At 36.8% G+C, this 22,034-nt stretch overlaps 1 protein-coding gene across 1 annotated transcript; it reads right to left on the reverse strand.

Moving 5' to 3' along the window:
* Positions 1-6,867: 6,867 nt before the first annotated feature.
* Positions 6,868-12,457, reverse strand: LOC128025046 (deoxynucleoside triphosphate triphosphohydrolase SAMHD1-like). The gene is made up of 15 exons (XM_052611061.1): positions 12,379-12,457; positions 12,165-12,208; positions 10,816-10,976; positions 10,465-10,580; positions 10,004-10,075; positions 9,829-9,860; positions 9,560-9,703; positions 9,376-9,476; positions 9,034-9,142; positions 8,755-8,846; positions 8,463-8,575; positions 8,121-8,257; positions 7,856-7,948; positions 7,676-7,780; positions 6,868-7,593 (listed from the first exon to the last, which is right to left on the reverse strand). The coding sequence occupies exons 1-15, from the start codon at positions 12,404-12,406 to the stop codon at positions 7,441-7,443; spliced, it is 1,500 nt and encodes a 499-aa protein (XP_052467021.1). The 5' UTR covers positions 12,407-12,457; the 3' UTR covers positions 6,868-7,440.
* Between the last annotated feature and the right edge of the window lie 9,577 nt (positions 12,458-22,034).

Here is a 22,034-nt window from a genome sequence, read left to right on the forward strand (position 1 = left end):
AGTGTCAGGACAATGATAATTTTGATTAGAGCAGATAATGATGAACAGAATGCAAAGATACAACACAATAATTATTTGATTTATTATATAAACTGAGCTCAAACAAAAGTTGGGGAGCACAACTTCTGTGGGTCTGTTCACATTATAAGCGATACAAGTCGTGGCCTAGTGGTTAGAGAGTTTGAATCCTAATCCTAGGGTCGGGGGTTCGAGTGTCAGGCCGGTAATACCACGACTGAGGTGCCCTTGAGCAAGACATCGAACCCAGTAGCGGCTTTAGGCACGGGCGAAAGTTAGATTGATATACAAATTTTGGTTGAAAAATATCCTGAAACCCCAAAAGTTTTTGTTTTTGCCTATACATATAAATTAAAGTCATTTTATTTTTTTAAACAACTGAGTCCCAGTGACCATAGCATAACGTGAATAAAATGTAATTTTTCAATGTATTTTTTTTACTATTTGTTTCTATGCTCTAAAAAATGCAATGACATGGGGAAAAAATAAAATAAATAAATGTTATTTTATGTTATAAAATATTTTGGAGCATCCTCTGCCACTGGTCAGGATGAGCCAACCACCTCCTCCGCTACACATATGTCTCCACAAATATCTGATATTGAGGATGAAGACCTCTTTGCCTCTACTTCTACCCAGCATGAGCTTTCAGGTGTGCATATCGTGTGTGTGTGTGTGTATGTGTGTGTGTGTGGGCTACAAGACAACTGCAATTTAATGTAATTTTAATATTTCTGATAATTTATGAGTAGGACTGTGTTTTTTCACTGCTATGTGTTTTGAGTAATATGCCAATATGCTGTCTGATAGAAATGCCTGGAGCTGAACCCCCACTGAGCCCCACTGGCCCTCACATCTGACTGACAGGATTCGGACTGAGCTGGTTCACAAAGGACCAAGTAAAGTGCCACCTGGCTTTGTTTTCCGTAGGAATGAGAGTAATGGGAGAAGATGCCACCACTAATATTGTAATAAGACATTAGTAAGTGGTGAAAAGATGGCAAGAAGTTGGCTGATTACTTCAATTAAGAACAACAGCCTCTTTTGCTTCTGCTGCAAATTGTTTTCCAAGAGGAACATCAATTTAACAAGTGCAGGAATGACAAATTGGAAACATGCATGCAATGATCTCACATCATATGAAAACAGTTGTTATAATAAAATATTGCTGTTTGTGCAGAACTTTGTTTGCTATTTTTGTGTGTGTGTGTGGGGGGGGCGCTCGAAAGGGGTCTCGCCCAGGGTGTATTTCAATGTAGAACCGCCACTGATCGAACCCCCAACTGCTCCCCGGGCGCCGCAGCATAAATGATGAATACTGCTGTGTGCGCGCGCATGGGTTAAATGCAGAACATGAATTCTGAGTATGGATCACCATTACCTGGCTGTATGTGTCTCGCTCAAGGTGGAGGTGTGGAGGCACTACCTGTCAGCTGACACCCACAAACTATCCCACACTTTCTTGAGGAGCTACCCCGTACCAGAGAAAAGGTGCACAACAAGAATTCAAAAGTTAACACGTTTATTGATTTGTTTAAAATGAATGACTCTAAAAACGGTACAAGCTTCCTCCCTCGAGGTTGAATGACTGTGTGTGGGCTCTAGTTCCCTCCTCCAATACAAACGACAGTAAGGTGAGTACAGCCCGAGTGGCTACGCCACCAGCTGGTGAATTCTTCTAGTCCACAGGCTGGATATCATCAGCAGCGGACTCAGTTCAGTGGGGTTTCAGCACTAATCCAGTGGCTCTGCGGGACTTCACAAAGACTCTGCAGAACTTCAGCACAGATTCAATAAGAGTGGATGGGTCAGTAGTGACTCAGTTCTTTACGTAACAGGGTTCTACACAGCAGTAGGGTTCTGACAGCAGACTGACAACAGCGGATAACTCACTTCTTTAACTCTGTGAGGCTTTTCACCAAACTCAGTGAGCGAGAAGGAAGGTGCATATACTTCACAGCTTTAGCAGACTCTTCACTGGATTCAGACGGAGAATAAAGGGAGGTAAATACACTTCACAGCTTTAACAGGTTATTTGCTGGACTCAGACAGAGAGAAGGGAGATAAGTATACTTCACTGCTTTAACAAGTTCTTCGCTGAGCTCAGACAGAGAGAAAGGAGGTACATATATCAGTTTTAGATCACTTATTCTCCTCTCTTCATCACCCAGGGCAGGACTCACCCAAATGAACACAGCTTCATTGAGGGATTATAGGCTGGTCGCCCGTACACTCTGCAACGTCCCACACTCGTGTATACACTACAACACACTCAATTCACACGTGATAATTGAAGCTCAGCACAGCATGCAAACCTCAGATGCTTAAGGTAGAGTGCGGGCCCATACGACAGTCTCAACCAATGAACTCTCCGTGTGCTGATACAAAACAGAGCTCTCACTACTGTGTCATTTCCAAACATCCATCTTCAGCAGATAGACAGAGGATCGTGAACTTCAGCAGTATGTCAATGCAGTGCTTGTTCATAGAATAATTATGACAGAAAGTAACCAGGCACCTATCTCAAGATGAATCCGGTCTCTCTGCCTCCCGTTCCTTCCTCGCTGTTTCACTGCTGCATCTCCACCGATCCTTCCTCGTCTCCCGCTTCTCTCAAACGTCAACTTCTTTTATTTCCCCCCTAGTCCAATCGCCTGCTTACATATTTTCCCGCACAGCTGCCAGCGATTACCCTCATTATCTTCTATTCCAGCGTATTTTTCCTGCTTCTCCCGGCGTATAGTTCCGGTGTCCTGACATTTTATCCTACCCGTCAGATTTTCCAACCAGGGTTTACTGCGCATGCGCACATCAATATCACATCCTTTTTCTCATGCTAAACAACGATATTTAATGTATCTGCATTACTGTAAGGGTCGTTTTATAGTTGGGGTAGGTGTAGACTTTAATAAAACCGCAATCTAATTGGTAGAAATAATATTTATTGTTGGTTTACTGTAACTGTATCCCTTCTAGCTATAACCACGAATATTACACATAATTACTGTATTTGCAGTACTTTAAGGGTAGGTTTAGGGTTGTGGTAGGTGTAGACGTTAATAAACCATAACTTTACAGTAGCATTTTTCGTTGTCGACGTACTACCCACTGTTTTAATGGGAGGTAGGAAAATCTGACAGTCTAGGACAAATCGACAGAACACCGGCTTTCGTCACCCCCTGAACATATGTAACTTCACAATTGGATATAAAAGCGAATGAATGTATTACCTGCAGGATCAAGAAACACTGAATATGCAACAAAACCTGACTTCACCTCTTTGTCAATGGGATTATGTCAAATTTATCTTTACCTAAAAACGCTATTTAATAATAATCTTAAAACTACACAAACGTTTTATCTGAAAGCCTATACAATTCACCACGTCCCTTCCTTTACCTTAAATTACAGAACAAATATATATTTGGATATAATGTTAATAAATACATAAGAAAGCAATTATTATGTTAAACACAGACGATAGAACAAAATACTATAAGATTATTTATATTGAATACAGCAAATAAAAGTAGCAGCAGAAGAGGGAGTTATATTGTTTCTTTCTCTTTATTTTGTCTGATTGTTTCTGTCTACATTTTTGAAGCATCTCTTCATATGCTAAATATAAATGCTCATGTCTATCTAGTTCTATTGCAGAGCAACTAATACATAGACATATATGCTATCTGTTGATAAAATTAATAACCAAAGGTTTTGTAATTTCCTTCAGTTAAATTAAGATAAATCAGAAGTCACTAAGAAACATACAATAAAAATACAAACCTCTGATTGTTTTGTTGTTTTATTCACTGATTTGGTTTCATAAATAGATTTGTATGTGTAATGATGTCTTTGTATAAGTTTTTTGTCTGAGTAATGAGTTATTTTTCTGTTATCTCAGCTGTATTTGTTCTTTCTGTCATAGTAAATCTTACATATGCCCTTCCAGGTTTATGTGTTTATGTGGTTTTGGTTTTCATTTTTCAGCCTTATAGCACAATGTGTTTTCACTAATTGAAGCAATGTTTGGTCTCATGGGTGGAACAATATTGGATTTATGTTTTACAGCAAACACAGCTGTCAGTGAATTGAATTCATATTTACTAAGTATTATTGATTGTACCTGTTTGTGGAAGGATGTGTTCGGAGAGTTTATGAATGTGAAGTTATCTTTTGTTGATTCTGATGTTTGTTGTTTAATAGGGAGCTGAATATCAGCTTTGAGCTCTTATGTTCATCACATAAAATGGTTAATGTATAACTAGTTCCCATGTTAAGTTTAATCATGATTTATACTGAGTGTTCAGCTAAATCAGCTGGTCTGAATCTCACTTGAGGATGTAATGCTGCTCTGCGCCACTTGAGGATCCTTCACAGGAGCAGAGCCAAACATCAAAATGAAAGTAGAGGCAAATAAATATCTGAACATTGTGCTTGAAATGTTAATGTTTCAAAGTAAACATTAACTGGCAAATATTCAAGAAAGTGAACGAGAAATATAAATCTAGCTGCTATCAGCTGCTGTAGCCTTGAGTTTGAAGAGTTTCAGTAAGTGCAGCTGTGGTTCTGTTATCAGAGCTGATCTAAAGTTGTGCTGCGTTGAGGTGAACTTGTCTTGAAATAAACTTGAGGTACAATAGCCCAGAAGAACAGCAGTTCACTGTATTATGACTGTGAATGACTCAAACTGCACTCAAGCTGTGCTGCAGTTATTCTTCACCAGTTTATGTGCACAGTTAGGAGTATATGAGTGGATTTAATGCAGCTGTATACAGTGTACTACTTCAAGGAATAGTTCACACAAAAATGAAGATTCGTCATATAATCATCATGGAACTACAGCCTTCTCTGTTAGCAAATCTGTCTATGTCAGATCTTTATTCATTTATTTATTTTTATTTCCAAACACACACACACACACACACACACACACACACACACACGTTTGTTTTTGTGTAAAGTGTGTTCATCCCATAGGTGTAATGGTTTTTATACTGTACAAACTGTATATTCTATGGCCCTACACCAACCCTACACCTAACCCTAACCCTCACAGGAAACTTTGTGCATTTTTACTTTCTCAAAAATCAATCAATCAATCAATCACCTTTATTTATATAGTGCTTTAAACAAAATACATTGCGTCAAAGCACTGAACAACATTCATTAGGAAAACAGTGTGTCAATAATGTAAAATGATAGTTAAATGCAGTTAATCATTGAATTCAGTTATGTCATCTCTGTTCAGTTTAAATAGTGTCTGTGCATTTATTTGCAATCAAGTCAACTATATCGCTGTAGATGAAGTGACCCCAACTAAGCAAGCCAGAGGCGACAGCGGCAAGGAACCGAAACTCCATCGGTGACAGAATGGAGAAAAAAACCTTGGGAGAAACCAGGCTCAGTTGGGGTCAGTTCTCCTCTGACCAGACGAAACCAGTAGTTCAATTCCAGGCTGCAGCAAAGTCAGATTGTGCAGAATAATCATCTGTTTCCTGTGGTCTTGTCCTGGTGCTCCTCTGAAACAAGGTCTTTACAGGGGATCTGTATCTGGGTCTCTAGTTGTCCTGGTCTCCGCTGTCTTTCAGGGCAGTAGAGGTCCTTTCTAGGAGCTGATCCACCATCTGGTCTGGATACGTACTGGATCCGGGTGACAGCAGTGACCCTCTGATCTGGATACAGACTGGATCTGGTGGCTACGGTGACCTCGGAATAAGAGAGAAACAGACAAATATTAGCGTAGATGCCATTCTTCTAATGATGTAGAAAGTACGGTGTTATGTGAAGTGTTTCCGGTTCCGGTTTACCTAATTAATGCAGCCTAAAAATCCTTTAACGGATTTGGATATTAAAAGCATATTAGTATGTTATGTGTATGCCAGGTTAAAGAGATGGGTCTTTAATCTAGATTTAAACTGCAAGAGTGTGTCTGCCTCCCGAACAATGTTAGGTAGGTTATTCCAGAGTTTAGGCGCCAAATAGGAAAAGGATCTGCCGCCCGCTGTTGATTTTGATATTCTAGGTATTATCAAATTGCCTGAGTTTTGAGAACGTAGCGGACGTAGAGGAGTATAATGTAAAAGGAGCTCATTCAAATACTGAGGTGCTAAACCATTCAGGGATTTATAAGTAATAAGCAATATTTTAAAATCTATACGATGTTTGATAGGGAGCCAGTGCAGTGTGGACAGGACCGGGCTAATATGGTCATACTTCCTGGTTCTAGTAAGAACTATTGCTGCTGCATTTTGGACTAGCTGTAGTTTGTTTACCAAGCGTGCAGAACAACCACCCAATAAAGCATTACAGTAGTCTAACCTTGAAGTCATAAATGCATGGATTAACATTTCTGCATTTGACATTGAGAGCATAGGCCGTAATTTAGATATATTTTTGAGATGGAAAAATGCAGTTTTACAAATGCTAGAAACGTGGCTTTCTAAGGAAAGATTGCGATCAAGTAGCACACCTGGGTTCCTAACTGATGACGAAGAATTGACAGAACAACCATCAAGTCTTAGACAGTGTTCTAGGTTATTACAAGCAAGGTTATTACAAGCAGAGTTTTTAGGCCCTATGATTAACACCTTAATGTTTTTAATATGATTTAAAAAAAAAAAAAAAACTTATTCTGTATGATTTATAAGCGTTTTGAAAAATGGGGACATGGGTTATGTCCTCATAAGTCACCCTCTCCTTATAATACCTGTGTCATACCCATGTCATTATACAGAGTTGTGTCCTGATATGACACAAAAACAAGAACACAAAATGTTGGTGTTTTATGTCAATTGACTTTTTTATTTAACATACATACATGCAACTCTTTTTGTCATTATTTTTTTTTTTTTTTTTTTTTTTTTTTTTTTTTTATCACAGTTCCATCCTGTCATGTCAATTTCATCATATGATTACAATTTAGTATGTCTTAATTTTTTTATGTAGATACTAATTTTCATTTAGACAGAAGTCTGTGATTTAAACTGACAAATGCAAAACAAACTAAGCTCAAGATTACAGTATGATTAATTAAACCCTTAAACAATTAATATCACCGTTATAACAGACACAGGTGCAAAATGACTCAGGAAACATTTACAAAATAAAAGTCCAGATGTAGTCCCTCTGCTGGACACTCTTCTGGACACAAAACATTCTGCTGATGCAATTAAAGTGTGCTTAATTCATTTTGATATTATCATACTATCGATACTACTCCTTTATTTATTTTCCATTATAGATTTTCTCTGTCAACATGTTTTTAGTAACATGGAAGTGAGCAAGGTTTATTTGATCATTTGCCTCCTTGTTAATAAAGTGCTAGTATAGATTATTAATTAAACAATAAGTGAAATTACAGACACTTGTACTAATTGTGCAGTACATAACCTTAAATATCATATATTATAAATCATATGCACATTAATGGAGTCCAAAACTGGAGTCACACCAGATGTGAAAGCACTTCTCAGCCTCCTCCATCTTCTTCATCTGCTCCTCTTTATTCACATCAGTGTTTTTATAGTAAACTCTGACCAGCTCTTCATTAAACCTCTTTGGCAGGAAACTGGACAGCTGTCAGTACAAGACAGATGAGTTTCTATTGTGAGGAGACTTCACCTTGATCTATACACTTCAGACCAGCATGTGACTTTACCTGATGATCCTTAATGACAGAAGCTTCGTTGGGTTTCCTCTTGCTGTAGAAATAGACGTTTTCAATGGGGTTTTTATCCTTCATGCCGTGATCCAGATCTACCACCTGAGTAAAAAGAGATTAACTGGTTTTTGAAGATATGAAGGCAGAGATGAAGTTTTGGTATACAGTATAACTTACATAAACTGGTAAATCATCAGCGTTCAGAGAAACAGTGGGGTCTGTAGGTTTGTACTTCTCTACTGCAGCTTTCCATGTTTCTGTCAGCTCTTCCTGATAAAGAGAGTCAGACAGTTACTGGATTGTGTTGTGACTCAGTGTAAAAGATGGAGTTTTGTTTAAAACATCATGTTTGTAATGATATTTGAAAAGGCATGTCTTTTGAATATTGCTCATGTCAGTCAAACACTAAACCAATGTTTTTTTTTTTCAGTTTCTGTCAAACCTTTGAGATGTTTTTCTCAGTCACTCGGGCTTCTCCAACAAACTTTGGCAGTTTTCTTCTGATGATCTTGTTCAAGATGTCTCGAGATTCCTTCAGTTTATCAGAAGTGGAGGACAAGATCTGCTCAAAGATCTCATCTGACAGAAGAACAGAAGATTATATATATATATATATATATATATATATATATATATATATATATATATATATTTTTTTTTTTTTTTTTTTTTTGTCAAATAAAGTTCTAAAAAAGAAAGTGTTTATCTTGACATATTTGAGATGTACTGCAGGTAAAATCAACCATATTTCTTCTTTTTCTGTTGTGTGGTGTTTTCAGCTGACCTGTGAGTTTGCAGTAGTCCTCTGCTGTCTTTATAGCTTCAGAAATCTTCAGCATATCTTCAGGTTTTCCTTTATGAAGATCACGATCAGCTCGTACGAGAGCTTCTGCAAACCTAACGCACAGAAAAACTTGTGAGTTAGTGTTTCCAACAAGCGTAAGCAAGTGCAGTCAGTGACCTTGTGCTGAATTTAAGGTCCAGTAATAGAAGAATAAGTGATGCAGGATGTGAAATATCATCTGATCATGGATGTGTTTTATATCCACATGCTCTTCATGCACAGAGAAACTCACATGTCTTCGATGATGTTAACGATCTTGTGCTGATAGGCCTGGCGATGGAGAGTGTATCGGGTGCGAAACATGTCATAAACATTATCAGCCTCCTGTGAGACACACAGACATCAGTGTGTCAGAGATCCACATCATATGAAGCAATGCTCACATTAAATATCACATTTAATAAGAGCATCAGAGCAGTAGAACATCTTCATCTTCATATTTCAGTCATCCACAGTCCTGTTCTTTAGCTGAGCTGCTTTGCTTTAACAGTGTGATGATTGAATCAGGTACCTTGTCTCTGAAGCAGATGTGATTTCTCCCGTTCACTTCACAGACTCGAGCAAACTTCAGCAGACGCTGGTGATCAAAACTGTTTCGGATGCCGAGGTGATGACAGTCTCTGTTAAATGAGTATTAGAAATTGTTACATAAATGTTATGGTGATTGTTACAACAGCTTGCTGATGGACAACAGAATAAGACAAGGCTGAATTCAAGTTGTTAAATAAAAAAACAGCAATAATATGATTTCCTGGTAGTTGCATAGATGTGAGCATAGACTGAATTAGGGTAAACATATAAATGCATTTATAACATATAGAATTATTATCGTTACAAAATACCCAACATTTACCGTGCAAAATAGTCCCATTTGTCCACATCGATGCCGTTCTGTTTATTTGCCACGATCTCATACAGGAAGGATTTGTCTTTATCTCTGCCCTTGTATCTCCACTGAACAGAAGAGTGATCAGACTTCATTATACTGAACTGGACTTTATTAACACATTATTAACAGCTGGAGTATCAGATTGTACCTCTGAGGTTTTTGCCCCTTCGATTAACTCTTTAATGAAGGTGACGTCTGTATCATCCAGTCCATGTTCTTTCAACACGTCTTTATTCTCAGCCTTCAGACTCTTCACAATGTCATCGAACATCAAAACTGACATCTGCTCGTGCTGCAGTAAAGACACAAAATCATAGAGTCAGTGTGTGTGTGTGTGTAATCTACTATCAAATCCATTGTCTGTCTGTTTACATCCACTACTTTTGATTTTATTTATTAGTTCGTAAAACTGCTCACTTTCCACTTTTCAGGGATGTCATCAGGCAAGCCTAAGTAAAGATGAAATGTGATTTCTATATTTATGCATTACACTATATCAGGTTTATTTACTCAAATTGCTTGTACACTGAGAATTAAACCTGCATGCTCACAGACCCAACTGATTACATTTCATTTCACACTGATACTTTACCTTTGGATTGTTTTATTTTCTTGACTTCAGGAATAACAAGGCCATCAAACACATGAGAAAATGGACCATGACCTAAAAAAAAAAGGTGTACCCACATAAGAAATACAAAAACATTATGATTTTTATAGAATATATATATTAATATATATATATATATATATATATATATATATATATATATATATATATATATATATATATATATATTTTTTTTTTTTTAAACGTTTGTATAATATGTTATGATATTTATTTTGTGTCCTGCCCCTTTAAATTATTTTTAATGACCCCCCCCCCCCCCCCAGACAAATTATAACACCAAGAAAATAATAGTTCTTTAAAAAAAAAATTGAAACCAAGATTCAACACAAATATGACATTAAAATTTTTTTATTATATTTTTTATTAAATTGTTTTAAGTTGCAGGATGATTTTGAGTCTCCATAAGCGTTAGTGCTCCTCACCCAAGTCATGACACAGACCAGCGATCTGAACACACAGGAAATCCTGTTTGGTGATTTCTAGCTCAGGCTGATTGTCATGAAGAACCTTCACCAGGGAACCAGCTAAATACGCCACACTAACACACACACACACACACACACGCATACACACACAATATATATATAGTGTACTGAAGCTATTACAACTGAGCTCACTGATTGAATATATAAAATATGATGAAATAACCATTTTAAAATGTTCAATCAATTAATAAATGACACAAAAGATATAATAGATAGACAGCTGAATGTTTACAAGCTGAAGTCTCAGAAGGCTATCAGTTCCCCACTGAACTGAATATAATATCTCACCCAAGTGAGTGCTCAAAGCGATTGTGGGAAGCGCCTGGATACACCAGATATGTTCCTCCGAGCTGTTTGATGTGTCTGAGTCTCTGAAACTGAGGAGTGTCTGTGATCTTCACCAGCAGCGGGTGCAGCTCAATGTGTCCATGGATGGGGTCGTTGAAGATCTACAGGATAGAAGACTTCAGTTTGCTAACAGGTTTCAACTTATAGCTATATATTTGTGGTAATATTGTCTCTTAATTAGGATTTGAAATAGATACAGTAAATATTAAGTTTGCTCTTTAAAAGAAACAAGGGCAGCAGTCTGTGAAAACAGCAGGGAAACTCTGCATGTCAAAAGAAAAAAACAATCTAACTAACTTTCTTATCTTTTTGTATTCTCTCTATTTTCTTTTAATTTATTATACAATTATAAAAAAGACTTCTAACACTAGTTTGCTTTATTCTTTTTAAATTCTATCTGTTTTCTTTTCATATAAAAACTGACACTGAAATTTATGACGTATAAACCCGCACATCAACCTGATCACTTTATTTAGCCTTAAAGTAAACATTACGTTCGATTCATCAGTTGCAATGATGATGATTATTATTATTAATATTATCATATTTGTTTATTTAGGGTACTTGTAATATAGAGTTTTAGTTTCGGTTTAAGCGCTTCATGTCCAATGAAATAATCCACATCTACCATTTTGCTGAATAAAACTTCTTACTGTAATCTTGCTTTATAAATAATAACAATAATAATAACAACAACAACAATAATAATAATAATAATAATAATAATAATTATTATTATTATTATTATTATTATTATTATTATTATTATTATTATTATTATTATTATTGTGGTTATAATCGTAAATACCACGGATGCTGTAAAGAAACTTTCCTTCACAACGAACGCTATCCGCTCTCTCTCGACTGCCGGTCTTAAAGGGACAGTACTCAATTTGAACATTCTATGTATTTCAGAATGAAAGTTTATAGTGTCACCACACATTTACTGAAAGCTGTAAAACTGCTTTGAAAATGCAAATTAAATGATTCACTATCACATATGTAAACATTTAGGTGATAAAGTTCCTTAGCACAGGTTGTGCTCTTTTACTCCGCAGCCAGAGCACACAGCAAATAACTAAATACGCTAAGGTATTCCATTGTGCATGTGTGTTTTGAACATTATTTGATTAGGTCATAGTGTAAACTACAAGTCTAAGATTGTGACATAGCGCCATTATCAAATGTTCATATAAATAACGCTGGCATGATAACAGCTTCACACAAGTCGAGCAATGTTTGCTAGAATTTCAAGGAGACTTCTGCTTCCCTTTCAATGTTTTACTTGCCTTCATGATGGCTTTTGGAAACTCAGCCATTTTTCGCCTTTTCACTGCAGAGAAAGTATGCAATATTATACCTGATTTACTGAGTAAACTAATAACCTTATTGAATTTGCATTCTGATATTTCTGTAAAATATTATTAAAAAAAAAAAAAAAACAGATTTTTTTGTTTAAGTATCAAGTAAAAGCCATTTCTTCACTTTGTTCAGTTTCCTCACCATCTGTTGTGCCTTTAGATCCAGACATCTCCTCTTCTTCCCAGGTATCTGATGATGTTCTTGTGTGCGGCTGGAAATGATGAAGATGGTAATGAGGAACTGTAGAACTGTGTAGAGGTGTTATGTAGCGAGAGACTCCGCCCACTGCAGCATGATATCTGGGTTTCAGTGATGAGGGTGTGTCACGATGACTGGTGAGTTTGATCATCTACTGTACTGTGTTGTTCTGTGAGTGTCCTGCTGGGAATTAGTTGTTACTGGAAACCAATGCTTTGTTTCAGTTTGCTAAGTGGTTGTCAAGATGCACCTCACTTTCTGTCTGCTGACATTGTTTTTGTTATGGTTGTGTTGACGACATAATTAATTTATTAGTCTGTTAAAGGCTGATGATTTTGAAAACAAAATATAAACACAGAGATCATACAAAAACCAGAGATAATATTGTGAAATATAACACTAATGAATGTAACATAATGTAAGGCTATGCCACTAATAATCTGAAGTAGAAAACTCCACTGTGTTTTTGTAGTGAACATGATTATGCAGTAATTTCATTCTCATTGCATTTTTTTAAGAGATATAAATTAAACTATATATATATATATATATATATATATATATATATATATATATATATATATATATATATATATATTGAAGGAGATATTAATTTGTTTGTTATTACATTTGAAAGATGTTACTACTATATTACTAATAAATTAAGGTGTTCAAAAATGATCCCATTATGTTTATGTGGAGTAATGAAATTAGCACTTTGTTTATCCAATATGTTAGTAAAAACTGTAAAACGAAACCTTCTGAATAAACATTTCTTGAAGAAATCAACAATGTGTGAATATCAATAAAAGACAGACAATAAAATAAAATCGTTTACTGATACTGTATTACTACAGTTTAAAACTGTGATGGAAAAAAATATTACAGTAACATACCATATCCATTAAACAGTAATATACCATACAAAACAAAGCATTAATATTTTGTTGTGTTCAAATAAGTAGTCAACTTCAATATAGCGGTGTATTCTCAGTGTGAATTCTCAAGTGTATTCTTATACACTTAAATTTTGCACATAATACACATGTACATACATAACTGCATTTTGTAATATACCTGCCTACAATTGTCAATTTGTAAATTGTCATTCACTATCTACTTATTTGTATTTTTTATTCTTTTATTATGTGTTTTTTGTTCTGTCACTGTCATTCTGTTGTACTGTGGAGCTTCTGTCACGAAAACAAATTCCTCGTATGTGTAAACATACCTGGTAATAAAGCTCATTCTGATTCTGAATCTGATTCTGATTCTAATTCTGGTGTTCAGAGTGGACACTCAGAGGCTGTGTTTTTAATCCCCCTCATTCACTATTCCCTACATGAGAATAATAAAGCCCACCTGACAGAGAGAATCCAGAAACTGATGAACATCTGCTGATATCAAGCAGAATCACTGAAGAAAAGAGAAACGAAAGAACTATGACTCAAAATAAAAGACATTAAATCGCTCAAGATCTCAGCAGCATTATTTGCTTCACATTATTAATAAGTTTATCTTTATTTCTGTCGTATGTCTAAAGAAGTTATCAATGGCAATCATCAGAGTTTTGAATGTTGACATTGTATAATTAAGAATAACTGATTCATTTGAAGTATCATTTGATTATCGAGAGCAGTGTTGGCTTTTGTTGGTCTCTGTTTGTGTTTTTTTTTTGATTGTCAAGAAAAGCCAATTGACAATGTAGGCATGTGATGTTGGTTATGTGTTGACAGCAGCAAAATCAACATCCATTGACAAAACTGACAATAGGAACAATCGTTGTGTGTTTGTTGTTGTGGGGAACCAGAAGAGGGAAGCACGCTATGGATAAACGCATGTGGAAATGAGTGTAGAGGCTTTCAAGTTTATATAAAAGAAAGTGAAGTTAGATGCAGAAGTCAGATGCCTTTATTGAATAGGGATGACACCTAATACACGAACCAGCCTTAATCTATGCATAAATTACATTATATGACGTGTAGTTAAGTTTATGATAGGGGTGTGGTTTTACAGCACATAAGTCATCAATATGAAGAATTCTAAAAACACATTGCGCTCATGATACTTTGATCTATGTTAGCATTTAGATACACACAAAACTATCAACATATATAAGAATCAACATATTAATCTCAATAATGGTGACCTTAAATGTTTCATGTCACAATGCATGCTGGGTAGCAGGACAAGACAAAAATCACATCCCAACCAACGAAAAATACTGCTCACCATAATGGTAACCAAACACTTAAAAAAAAAATCAACATCTAAATCTCTGTTATTTCTCACTAAGAGCTTCTGTGGATGTCTGAAGTTCTGTTATTGCCAGTGGACCATTGTTTGCTAATGAGGCTTTTGGGAAACACACCATGGTAACTCTGTTTGTGCAGTTGTTTAATGCTCTGCTGAGATCTTGAGAGATGTGTTTTATTTCAGTTGTATTTCTTGTTTTTTTTTTTCTCTTTCTTTCAGTGATTGTACTTGATAAATGCAGGTGTTCACTAATGCTTAATTATTAAATAATCACTTAATTGTCTCATAAATGGCAAAACTGCTTCAGTGTTATTTTTACTCTCTGTAGTGTGGTTTTCAATAATTAAAATCGTAAAAAAATGACACTTATTTGAACAGTATCAAACTGTAAATTAAAAAAAAAACAAGAACACATTTTGTTTTTGGTTTTAGGACAGCTTTGATGAAAGGTTTTAACCCACTTCAAATGTTGACTAGTGTATATGAACTCAGTTAAAGTGAGGGATGCTTGACTGATTGCACAAACACTGTTGGAAGAGAGCTGAGCTGAACCTGTTGTAGAGGGCTGAATTACAGCAGAGGGCAGCTATGCACCTTTACACTGCTCTATCCAGCTTGTTTTTAACAGAAGAGCAGTGTGGCTGTTTGTAAGGGATGGGTTTTTCCACTTATTTTGCTTTCGATAGGATATCAATAACGATATTAATTGATTAAATGGGTCAAAAGTTTCAAATGGTCATGGTATCAGTTTTAGCCCTTATTTAAAAGGCGTAAATCATTCAATATGCCTCAACTACAGTTTATTAGGATATATTTTAGTTTACACAGGGTTAAAATAAGTTTACTGTAGAGGTAACCATGGCAATCTACAAAAACTGGGATCACTAGGTGCGTTTACATGGACACTTTTTGCTTCCATGGGATTGAATTAATTCTGATTGATGAATCCGAACATAGTGTCTACAAAAACGCTGAATAAAGTGATCAGGTTGATGTGCGCATTTACATGTTTCTGATTGGATTTACTCTTTTGACATGCGCACACTGCATAAATATACAGAGTTTCTCGCTGCTGTTGCATACTGTTTTAAAAAGCACACATGATATTTATCTACTTCGGGTAGTTAGGCGACGACCAGCACATGAATATGGAGGAATTATTGAGTCAGTTTATAAACTAAAAGTCTAAAACTAAAGTCTTAAACCACAACTAAAAATCTAAATTTGAAACTTAAAGTCCAAGTTGAAAATTAATTTGGTATTTAGGATTGGGCATTTTCTATTTAGGGTTGGGCATTTGGTCAATTAGCCATTTAGGATTTAGGATTGGGGATTTAGGATTGGGGATTTGGGGATTTAGGATTGGGCATTTGGGGATTTAGGGTTGGGAATTTGGTATTTAGGATTGAGCATTTAATCATTTAGCCATTTAGGATTGAGGATTGGGCATTTGGGGATTTAGGATTGGGCATTTGAGGATTGAGGATTGAGGAGTGTATGCAAATTAGGAGGCGTGGCCCAAATACTGGAGGCTGGGTTTGAAATGGCTGGTGCGCAGAAGCACCTTATGGACAGCAGAGGGAGCTCCCAGTGCTAAGGAGCACACTGTAATGAAAATAATGTAATTGTAATGTAATTCTGTTTCTGTAATGAAACAGAGCGAGTGAGCGGCTTGAGTGAAGACTGTGTGATAACTTCAACTTAATGACAGCTTTGTAACATTTGTGGCCTCAAACACAAAGTCACTAGTGACAGGAGGTCTAACATTAGCTACTAGTTATATAAGCTGATATTGCTAACATGCTTTAGTAGGCTATTATTATATTGGGACATGCTGTTTTGTTTTTTAAACTGCGGTTAACTCCTCTGACATTAGTAGATACATTCCTTTCACATTGCCACTAGATGGTCTTGTTTCTTTTTTTTTTTTTTTTGCTATATAGCCTATATATATTTTATAAAGATTGTGAGAGAAAAGAAATTAGGCTTGTTCAAAGTACTGTGAGAGCGATTCAAAAGCATAAGGAGTGTCTACTCTCTTTGATGTCATATGTCGTGTGTGTATGTATATACTCAGACTGGCCTGTCTGGCACCAACAGCCATTCCATGCTCAAAATTGCTTAAATCACCTTTCTTTCCCATTCTGACATTAAGTTTGGAGTTCAGGAGATAGTCTTGACCAGGACCACACCCCTAAATGCATTGAAGCAACTGCCATGTGATTGGTTGATTAGATAATTGCATTAATGAGAAATTGAACAGGTGTTCCTAATAATCCTTTAGGTGAGTGTATATATACATACACACACGACATATGACATCAAAGAGAGTAGACGCTCCTTAAGCTTTTGAATTACTCTCGCAGTACTTTGATGTCACAAACCGATCGGTCTTACAGTGTGCAGCGCCGGTTCAAGTCAAACAAGCCTAATTTCCTTTCTCTCACAATCTTTATAAAATATATATATATAGGCTATGTAGCAAAAAAAAAAACAAAAAAAAACAAACAGAAACAAGACCATCTAGTGGCAATGTGAAAGCAGTGTATCTACTAATGTCAGAGGGGTTAACCGCAGTTTAAAAAACAAAACAGCATGTCCCAATATAATAATAGCCTACTAAAGAATGTTAGCAATATCAGCTTATATAACTAGTAGCTAATGTTAGCATCTTACCTGCTGCACTGTCTGCTGCTTTCTCGTCGTCAGACCGATAGCCCTCCTTTCACTGGTGACTTTGTGTTTGAGGCCACAAATGTTACAAAGCTGTCATTAAGTTGAAGTTATCATACAGTCTTCACTCAAGCCGCTCACTCGCTCTGTTTCATTACAGAAACAGAATTACATTACAATTACATTACTTTCATTACATTGTGCTCCCTCTGCTTTCCATAAGGTGCCCCTGCACCAGCCATTTCAAACCCAGCCTCCAGTGTTTGGGCCACGCCTCCTAATTTGCATTCACTCCTCAATCCTCAATCTTCAAATGCCCAATCCTAAATCCCCAAATGCCCAATCCTCAATCCTAAATGGCTAAATGATTAAATGCCCAATCCTAAATACCAAATTCCCAACCCTAAGTCCCCAAATGCCCAATCCTAAATGGCTAAATGACCAAATACCCAACCCTAAATAGAAAATGCCCAATCCTAAATACCAAATTAATTTTCGACTTGGACTTTAAGTTTCAAATTTAGATTTTCAGTTTTTGTTTAAGACTTTTAGTTTTAGACTTTTAGTTTATAATCTGACTCAATAATTCCTCTATAAATGAACTGTTGTGCTGCTTAACGTTACTTAAAAAAGTGTAAAAGCGCCCTTCCCACACCCAAAATCGTCTGTTGATGAGAGTCTTAAACGAGGACTGGTGGGACGTGGCTGTGTTCCACTTCACATACACTGAGTGAAAGGGAGATTTATAATGACAGGACACTTATTTATGGACACTTTAGTCACCAGGAAGAACAGCTCGTTCTGCTTGTCATACACCATTATGCTATTTTTACATCACTGTGCATGCGCAGTCGGTTTTCAAGTGTTTACATGTCCTCTCTCTCGGATTACAAAAGGGATAAACCACCCCTTACAATCCGATCAAAATTTTAGTCGGATCTGGTTGTCCTCCCGGGCACACCAGATGACACTGTCTTTTTGTGAGTGTTGTGTTTTATTTGGTGCCATGTGCTCTCTCCTGTCTATTTTCTGGCCCCACCCATCTTGTTGCGTCATTATTGTTTTAGTCGCCACACATGTGTCTCCCTCGTTAGGTTCGCTATATATTCTCCTGGTGTCTGTAATCCTGTGCTGATCTGTTGTTTTCCATTGTAGTGTTATATCTGTTTATAGTACAGTTTCTAATCTGCCTGTTTGTCCCCCTTGGGGTTGTTTTTGTTAGTTTCATTTTCGTATTAAAGGACCATTCTGCCTGCATTTGAGTCTTCGCTCCTTTCACACCGTGACACTTTTCTACCTCAGAAAGAAAAAAAAAGGAAAAGACAAATCATGACATTAGACTGACACCACACACAACCTCCCAATGCATTATCCCTCATGAACAAATATAATGTCTGATGTTTGCACACATGCATGCTATTGTACAGTTACAACTAGGGTTGAGCTGATAGACAATGGCTGACAGACATCATGATGTTAAGCTGTCAACATGACCCCCCCTCCCCCATTACATCATACTTCATGAAAAAACTTGATATCTTCCGTAGCTTAATTTTGTCATCACAGTTTCAAAACGTTTTAGTGAACCCATGAACTTTCTGTGGGTTTTACCTGATCTCGAGTCAGGTTTCTAAATGTGTAGACCTTTTTACCTGACATACTGTATTTGTCTGATAAAAAGGCCGAGTTGTACTAGACTTTTATTAGCCTGACTAAGCCTTACCTCAGTGTTGAGTACTCGAGACTCGGACTCGGTCTTGGACTCGGTCTCGAGACCGTATTTTAATGGTCTCGGTCTTGTCATGGACTCGTGTGCATTTTGACTCGGTATTGACTCGGACTCGAACATATTAGGAATCGGACTTATGCCCGAGTCCACTCGAGTCCCAATCAAAATATTTCATGATTATTACTGTATGTTAATGTTTATTTAAATTGATGTATGTTTGAGACATCCACAGACTGGTGATTTTCTTTTGACGTGAGACGTTAGGCCAACAACACACTGGATGTGTGGCGCAAGCGTCTCAGCTGCGTGGCGTGTCTGTTTTTAATTCGGCTCCCATGTTAACAGGTTAGATCTTGCAGACTGCCTGCGTGAGACGCGCGTAAAACCCGTGCATGCTAGAAACAGAACCGACGCCTATTTTTCATGCGACATGCGTGCATGTTGGAAGCGTTTCCAGGCAAAAAAGTAAAATATGTTTATATGTCATTTTGTACACAAATACATATTAATTCATGACATTTTGATATTTGAAAGTCTATAGGTTGGCATAAATTCAGATATAAATGTAATTTAAAAAATACATTAATAATGAACGATTTTCAAATATTGCACCTATCAAACATACTCTATTGTGCCGTCAATACTGTTGACGGTGTCCTATCAGTAGGTGTGCAAAAAAAAAAAAAAAAAAAGTTGATATTGTTGTCATGAAGACAAGAGCCTGGTTTTCCGGCGCCCTCCCTCTATGTCTCCTACAGCAGCAGCAGTGCGCCAAGCGCCGCGTGCAGGCACGCTTCTGGTGTGTAAAGACACAGAAAACGCGAAGCAGCCACCACGCTTCTGGCACGCAGCAGAGAAGCCACGCAGCCAGTGTGTCACCGGCCTTAAGTTACCCTCCTGCCATCCGCCTGTAGTGATCCCGCTTTCCAGAAAGTCACATTGCTACATTATTTCTCTCAACTGTGTTATTTTTACAAAGTAGGACAAAATGGTCACAGAAAAAAACAAATGTCGATTAATAACCTTAAATAATGAATACAGACACAGACTGACTGTCTCAACACTAATCATCTCCCCCCAAAAACATGTCTTACAGAATGCATTGAACTTATATGGCATTTCATCCAGCTTTCTTCCCCTGGCACATACACACTTTTGCATGAAATTTTCCTGGACAGTCAGTCGGCTCTTGTGTGTATGCCCTCCGTAACTAAAAAAAAACTTGGACTAGTGTGTATTTTACCCTGCATTAAAATGCACCATCCAGGGAAATTAGCATTAGATTATCCGTTGCTGTTACAGAAAGTAATAAAATGGTAACTGTTTTCAGTCCCCGCTTCCTCTGCACCAGTAGAGTGTTTTTAGTCAGGGTGGATTGATCATGAGACCACATCGTGCTTGGTTGGGTAGCAGGATGGTCTCCTCACTTATTTTTTTGAAAAGTAATTATGCCCATCTGTAATCTTCACAACATCTAAAGTGCACATAATCCAAGACATTGTAAGGATATTAGCAGTCATTAGTTAAGCTTTAGGGTTAAAAGTTATGTAAAAGCTGTTACAGTTGAACATTTACAAGTATAGTGGTACAGTAATGTTACTTGTACTAGAAGTGTTATGTAGAATTACAATATAGAGTCGTACAGTAATGTTACTTGTACTAGAAAGGTTATATGGATGTGTATAGTGGTACAACGATGTTATGTGAAAATGAGCACTTAATATTGACAAGTTACAATTCATAATACTAATAAAATTACCTTTACACCACATACTATGTGGCCCTTTTACCCTTTATTGTTTCCACCAAACATTTTACATACTCTTGAAGATTTCTTTAGGTCTTGTCTCAGACCCAATCTCTCTGGTCTCGGTCTTGACTCGGACTCGACCCTTTCTGAACTCGGTCTTGTCTCGGACTCGACCCTCTCTGGACTCGATCTGGACTCGGACTCGAATGAACTGGTCTCGACTACAACACTGCCTTACCTTCATAAAACAAACAAAACAAGCCCTGCTAATTAATAAAGCAAATCATTTTTCAAAGCAATTGATTCAGTTGAAAGGTTTATAAAGCTGTTTCCCCATCACTATTGAGAGGTGATGATGATTTTGATCTCCACTGGTCATGAAAGCAGAAGTGAAAGGACGCGGGATCCATAGATAGACTGTAATATATCAGATGCAAATGACAAACATCAGAAGAAATTATTATAGCTTATTATGAATCTCAATCAATTTCTAGGACTTTCACAGCATATAAAATTCCAACTGTATGTTTAATCATGTTTTAAGATAATTAAAGTCTAATATCATAATTCATGTCAGTTTTTTTCTGTTTTCATTTATGAATACAGCATGAAGCTATAATAAATGCCTTAAAACCATTAAAGCTGTTAGCACAGTCACTCTGTATGCATACGGTCTGTGTTCATGTTCATATATCATTGTGCCATTAGTCCTGTGTGTTATATGCTTATACAGTATGTTTCTCTGCATGTCTGCAGAGTCTTTCACACATTTAATCACACTTAACGCCCTGTTCATGGCTGGAACCGTTCAGAGAAAGAGGAAGCAGAAATTTGAGAGGAGGATGTACTTTTAGCCATAATTTACATTCATACATTGCATCGAAGGTATTTGTCAGTTCTTTCTTTCTCTGGACTGTGTTTTGATCTGGTTTTTCTCTGAATATCAGTGAGACTGAAGTCAATCCAGAATGAGAGCTGCCGTCATCACCATCATCATCACGCTCTGTCTGATCTCAGGTCAGTTCTTTACTGCTCCGGGTCAAATATTACATTACATTAACCATACTGACCATACATAATAACCCAGAGCAAATTAACTTGTGTTTGTCAGGTCAGGTCCTCTGTTATAGTGTGTTTGGCTGCAGTGGAGGGAGTGTGATGTTCAAGTGCACATACAAGTCTAATGATGAT

This window comes from Carassius gibelio, chromosome A1, assembly GCF_023724105.1.
Source record: "Carassius gibelio isolate Cgi1373 ecotype wild population from Czech Republic chromosome A1, carGib1.2-hapl.c, whole genome shotgun sequence".
Classification (NCBI taxonomy): Eukaryota; Metazoa; Chordata; class Actinopteri; order Cypriniformes; family Cyprinidae; genus Carassius; species Carassius gibelio.